Source organism: Phyllobates terribilis, unplaced genomic scaffold, assembly GCF_046119375.1.
Source record: "Phyllobates terribilis strain yellow unplaced genomic scaffold, ASM4611937v1 Scaffold_3__8_contigs__length_932513732, whole genome shotgun sequence".
Lineage (NCBI taxonomy): Eukaryota > Metazoa > Chordata > Amphibia > Anura > Dendrobatidae > Phyllobates > Phyllobates terribilis.
Window position 1 is genome coordinate 5,159,939 of NW_027362763.1, and position 6,702 is coordinate 5,166,640.

General features: G+C 41.5%; 1 protein-coding gene across 1 annotated transcript; it reads left to right on the forward strand.

Annotated features, from left to right (window-relative positions):
• The first annotated feature begins 1,777 nt into the window (after window positions 1–1,777).
• On the forward strand, window positions 1,778–4,970 carry LOC141257885 (uncharacterized). Its single transcript, XM_073672892.1, has 2 exons — window positions 1,778–1,901; window positions 3,615–4,970. Exons 1-2 carry the CDS (start codon window positions 1,783–1,785, stop codon window positions 4,213–4,215), a joined length of 720 nt encoding a protein of 239 aa, XP_073528993.1. The 5' UTR covers window positions 1,778–1,782; the 3' UTR covers window positions 4,216–4,970.
• Window positions 4,971–6,702: the final 1,732 nt, after the last annotated feature.

A 6,702-nucleotide genomic window follows, 5' to 3' on the forward strand; every position in this document is an offset into this window, starting at 1 on the left:
TTATCTGTACTCAGAGAGTTATCACTGTGTTATCTGTGGTGTTACATAGGACTGCAGGTGACATCTACTACATTATCTGTACTCAGAGAGTTATCACTGTGTTATCTGTGGTGTTACATAGGATTGCAGGTGACATCTACTACATTATCTGTACTCAGAGAGTTATCACTGTGTTATCTGTGGTGTTACATAGGACTGTAGGTGACATCTACTACATTATCTGTACTCAGAGAGTTATCACTGTGTTATCTGTGGTGTTACATAGGACTGCAGGTGACATCTACTACATTATCTGTACTCAGAGAGTTATCACTGTGTTATCTGTGGTGTTACATGGGACTGCAGGTGACATCTACTACATTATCTGTACTCAGAGAGTTATCACTGTGCTATCTGTGGTGTTTCATAGGACTGCAGGTGACATCTACTACATTATCTGTACTCAGAGAGATATCACTGTGTTTTCTGTGGTGTTACATAGGACTGCAGGTGACATCTACTTCGTTATGTGTACTCAGAGAGTTATCACTGTGTTATCTGTGGTGTTACATAGGACTGCTATCTGAGTACAATAATGTTTGTAGATGTAACCCGCAGTCCTATGTAACATCACAGATAACATAATGTAGCAGATGTCATCTGCAGTCCTATGTGTGACAATACAGAATAAAATCTTAATTATGAAAGACATACTTTCTGATGGCAAGAGCAGTATACCTTTATCTTATGTTGACTTTTTAACCTGTGATCTTCTTGGTTGATTAACATGGACTATTGTTTGACTATGTAAATAGATTAGCTCAAACAATAATAGCTGAGCCATGTGAATAATGCCCTTCCTAACCCCAACCTTTGACTCATGACCTTTATATGTAAATAGAAAAAGGGTTTATCTATCATGCTGAAAAGAGACTTGGAACAGAGAATCAAGGAGAAGCAAGAGGACACTCAGACTCTCCTCACCCCATCAGCTTGGAAGGATGACGTTACCTAACGAGACACAGAGTTGGATTCTATATGATTCTAGCCTAAGGATATAGCCCTGACTGGAAAGATTTGTATCTGCTCCATTAACCATCAGAGAGCCCATGGATGCATTTTGTGGAGACCAGGTTGGGACAAAGAAGTCACCTGGCCCCATGGATATGTTGTTTGGGGTTGCCAGGAGGGACCCACCAGTCGTCTGGAACCCATGGAGACATTCAGAGAATTCAAATTGGGACTCACCAGTCATCTGGCCCCAGGAAAACTCTCAGAGAGACCAAGGTGGGACCCTCAGGTCTCTTGTCCTTGTACCTCGATGGACTGCTAGCTTCCTAAGTTTGCCGCTACATTCTCTCTGTGGTGACCAGCCAGAAGCGACGGGCCACTGGTTGAGGTAGTTTGCCCTGGAAGTCCCAAAGTTGCAGCTGTTCTATCCCAGGTGGGCAGAAAGGTGAGACTGTGTAATGTTGTACCATCTTGTGTATTTGCTGGGATTGATCTATGTGTTTATTGTCCGCTTTGTGGTTCAATAAAGTATTTACCCTCACCTTGTGTTGCCTGAGTAGTTTTCTGCCCACGGAAGACCCCGGGTCTTCACACTGTGCAATACCACAGAAAACACAGTGATGACTCTTGCTATGTGTTATGTGTTCTGTCTCCTGTAGGAGGCGCCATGCTGACCAGTATGATACATGTGCTGTCTCTGTATCATGTGGACCTCTGACCATGTATCTATGACCGGTGAGGTTGGTGTTGTGGGCGACATAAGCTGAGTTCTCGCTCTTCTTCCAGGTGAGGATGGGACGCCTTCTCCTGGCCGCTGTCTACATGTGGACCTCTCTGCTGACCGTGACTCCACTCATAGATGAGCAACAAGTAAGAAGAGTGAAATCATACATTGATGAACGCTTCACCATGTGAGTACAAGGAGCTCCGAGCCAGAAGAAGCAAGAAGGAGCAGGACGCCATGTACAAATCAGGTCACTCTAAGGGCAGCTTCTGTAAGGCTACATTCACACTTCAGGCATTTTTCACATACTTGAAATTTGGACCAAGTTTCATCAGTGATTTTCATTAGACTGACATCTGAGATTCATCAGTGATTATCATTAGATTGACATTAGATTGACATCTGAGATGTAGAAGTAGAAGTTTTCTGATTTTTCAGCACATTGTATAATAAAGTAGTTGGCGTCATTTAAAGCTGCTGCTCGTCCTGGTAAGGATAAGCCCTCGCACCAATATTTTGATTAAAAAAAATTAGTTGAAAGAAATGGAGCAAAGAGCAAAAGTGCAGAAATAAAAAATTGCTTAGTCTTTAATTAATTTATGGACTGTCAGCGACATAACATGGTGGGATCAGAAGGGGGACTGTACCTGGTGCCAAAGATTTATGGAGCAGAAAACTTGACTTCTCCCTTCCTCATGTCACCCTCCGGTCAAATGATCTGTGCCTGCGAGTGCCGAAGTACGTGCCGAGCGCTAACTAGCTAGGATTAGGGTTAGGGGTAGGGATAGGTTTAGGGCTAGGGTTAGGGGTAGGGATAGGTTTAGGGCTAGGGTTAGGGGTAGGGATAGGTTCAGGGCTAGGGTTAGGGGTAGGGATAGGTTTAGGGCTAGGGTTGGGTAGGGATAGGTTTAGGGTTAGGGGTAGGGGTAGGGATAGGTTTAGGGTTAGGGTTAGGGGTAGGGATAGGTTTAGGGTTAGGGGTAGGGCTAGGTTTAGGGCTAGGGTTAGGGGTAAGGATAGGTTTAGGGCTAGGGTTAGGGGTAGGGTTAAGGTGATACATTTTTTTACCTGAAAAAAATGTAATAAAAAATGAAACAATTTACAATGTGTAATTGTTTATTTTAAAATCTTTAGGTCTGATTTAAGGAAAAAGTAGTAAAAACAAGGCGGTGAAAGCAAAAACTGTACCTACCTCAGTATCTTCTGTAAATTACAATAGATGTGTTTGGAGGTAAATGGGTTCAGTATTGGACTGGAGGAAGGAACTCAGAGAGTGCTAGCAGTTCACATGTAAGAGGACACAAAACGCTGGCCTTTACCCCGGTGCTGGCAACCCACAGGCCACCACCAAGGAAAATGCCGGCCAAAGATTGTTAGTCTATATCCATCCCGATTACATCAGAATCGGCCTAGACTGTCACTTATCAGTCACATCCTCCAGTGGCTCGGATGGAGGTGACAACAGTTATGCAATTGATTACTTCAGCAAAGCAATTGGATAAAATAATGATTGTTTTTCTATTTTCTTCTCTTTTCCACTGTTTGGCCTTTAATCTGATGCCTGTTTGTACCAAGTCTGGAAGTTATTCCTTATCCCAATTACTATGAGTCTGACTCCTGGGACCACCAGACAGAGGCGGTGATGTGACCCATCTGGATGGAGTGCAGGTCAAACACTCTACTCATCCTCCATGGGACTGCAGACCAAGTTCTCAGGATTGATGATGGTCCGAAAGGTCAGATCTTCAGAGACGAGGACGTCAACCCTCTTCTCAATGGATGGGGAATAACTTCCAATGTTGGTACAACTGCTTTAACGAATGGTTCTAAGTATAGAAAGGGGATAAAACCAAATGATTTGGAATTTTTATATTTCTTAATTCAATCTTCTATCTTGTAGGAAGTTTGGAAAGCAGTTTGCCTACGTAGTGAAGTTCACTGAAGATGAATGCAAAAAAAATCTATCAAAACAAGTAATAGAAGAAGCCCTGAGATATGAAAGTAAAGAACGCATGGCCAAGGAAGTAGCTCGTGATTCTATCTATGAGGGACATCGAATGGTGCTCTCCACCTACCAGAAATGTGAGAAGTGTAGGAGAAGGAGCTACAGCCTGCACGCCGAGTACCGCTTGTTAGACGGTGACTTCAGCTCCCCGGTCTCAAGGCTGCTGCTCAAACAACCCTTCGCTCAATGCACCATATTCTATTCCCTGAACTCTCCGTGTACGTCCAAATGTTTAAATCCAGATGGAAGATATTATATCATTCACAAGCTTTCCGGACTCTTTCCCGATGACAAAGTATTCGCCTTTACAGAAGTGTTTCACAGAGATACAGGAGAGAGGAATCTTCCGATTGTTCGGAGGCGTTGGGGAAACCTCAATTCTAATCAGCATTTGTATCGCTGTACGGAATATCAATGCTTTCAATGCTTCCAGAACGGCGCCCTGCGAAACGAGTGTCACCAGTCTCCCTGGTACAGACACAACCGGCTCATCTGACCCCGGGTCGCTTCATACAGAACTAACCCTTCACATCCGATCCCAGTGATTCCCAGATTGTCTTTTCATGACACCTTCATCTTAGTGGTACATTTAGGTTGATATAATGTCCTTTTTTTTTCATTTTTATACCCTTAAGACACTTATGCATACCACACAGAAAAAGTCATGAAGTAACATTTACCATATGTCTACTTTACCAAAGTCGATAAGGAGAAGGTAACGGGCGTCCTGCGCTGCTGGAGTCCATCCCATCAGAAATCAATCAGACATAGGTAATGGTAATGAAAAACAAAAAACAAGCAAAATACCCAAATAACTGGAAGTAAATGGATAAATCGCACAGTGCAAAAATAATGATAAATAATAAAGGGTATTTAGTTAACATAATTTTGATCAAAATTATGTAAAAGCCATCCCACCACGTCAGGGTAACCCTTATGGGACAGTCCTAACTCTAATATTAAAATCTTACCATTTGTCAAGTGACATACATATGGACAATGGTAGAGAGACTGAACCCTTAGTAGAAGCGTAGATCTGAGGCAGAATGAGCCTTTCAGCTCAGACAAAGGGCGGCCACACCCTTAAATGCACTAAAGCACACTGAACTACAAAGAAAAAACCTGGGAGTCTGAACTGAAACGTAAATTGATGTGCATGCAAAATGTAAATGCATGTTCACATAAGGCCACTAGACAGAGAAAAACCAAAAACAAGCAAAATACCCAAATAACTGGAAGTAAATGGATAAATCGCACAGTGCAAAAATAATGATAAATAATAAAGGGTATATAGTTAACATAGTTTTGATCAAAATAATGTAAAAGCCATCCCACCATGTCACGGTAACCCTTATGGGACAGTCCTAACCCTAATATTAAAACTTCATCTTAGTGGTAAATTTAGGTTGATATAATGTAATTTTTTTCATTTTTATGCCCTTAAGACACATATTCATACCACACAGAAAAAGTGATGAAGTAACATTTACCATGTGTCTACTTTGCCAAAGTCGATAAGGAGAAGGTAACGGGCGTCCTGCGCTGCTGGAGTCCATCCCATCAAAAATCAATCAGACATAGGTAATGGTAATGCGCTTTTATTTTCTACATGTTTCGGAGTAATCCAAAAACCACCAAGAAACCTTTCCCAAAGAAGAAGATGGATTACTTTGAAACACGTAGAAAATAAAACCGCATTACCATTACCTATATCTGAATTTTTGATCAGATCGACACCAGCACTACTAATCTACTATTACGCTGGATCGTCCAACCCGAGGTGCTGCAGCAGCTGAGGTCCCCAATATCCATGCCAATATAGTGCCCACACCAGGAGACCACAATGCTTCTCTGGCCAACATTATTATCCGGATAAAGCCCTATTGCTTTTCATTCTTTACTTTTATGAAATTTCCTTAAAAGGTTTAAAACTTTAGCAGTCATTTTTCATTTTTTTTTCAAGAAAATTTACAAGAGCTATTTTTTTAGGAGCCGCTTCACGTTCCAAGTGACTTTGAGGAGCCTACGTGTTGGAAAACCCCCAACTAACATCCAATTTTAAAGTATACCCCTCTATAAGTATTCAATCCTATTCAGACATCCGTTAACCCTTAAGGTACCTTTCCTGCTAAAGTAGACAATTCTGGTCAATGGCGCTTTCATGCTTCCCTAAAAAGAAGGGACACCACCAAAACAGAAGCCAAACTGGTCCACAGTGACCCCATCTGCCTCTCCATAGTGAATATTTCCCTCTGAATGAGAGCCATGTCCACTAGTCGGGTTCTGGCAGGTAGTATGCAGACAATGCCAGAATTTGAAAGGATTCACAAGTCTACACTCACACTTTTCATTCTAGACCTCTTTTCAAACATTTACTATTACTATTTTATCAACTTATTGCTGTCGTTTATAGGTGTAGTCCATTAAAATTCTCAACCATAAAAACACACATGTCATCTTTATCAGTAGCTGACATGGTCATTCATATTTTGACTTTTATATTGAAAATTATGTTTTTCTTATTTTTTATTTATCGAGTGACCATCTACATCTGGAGTACACAATCATTCGTAGATCTATCAGCCCTCATAGACCTGAAATTCTGGACATAGGTGAGATTGTTGAGAGAGGGCAGTAATGACCCTTCACGGTTGACCAAGTGAGTGTCAAATTATTATGTTACAAGGTGGATTGCGCAATCTAATAGAAAAACAGACGGAGGCAAAGCTCTGTATGGGGGGGATTCAAGAATCTCTAACCCCGTTTATTTCTACTTAACATTTTATATTGTTTTGAGTTTATCAATAGCCAATCACCTACAGCCATACTACAAGCTTGAACCAATGTTAGTACAATTATTACGGAAATACACATATGGTCATATTATTGTTAGTTCGGTGCATGATGGAAAGTTACAAGGTTATACACATCCCGGCTCAGACTAGTCAGATAACGGGAGCAGGGTGTCTCATAGAATGTTCTT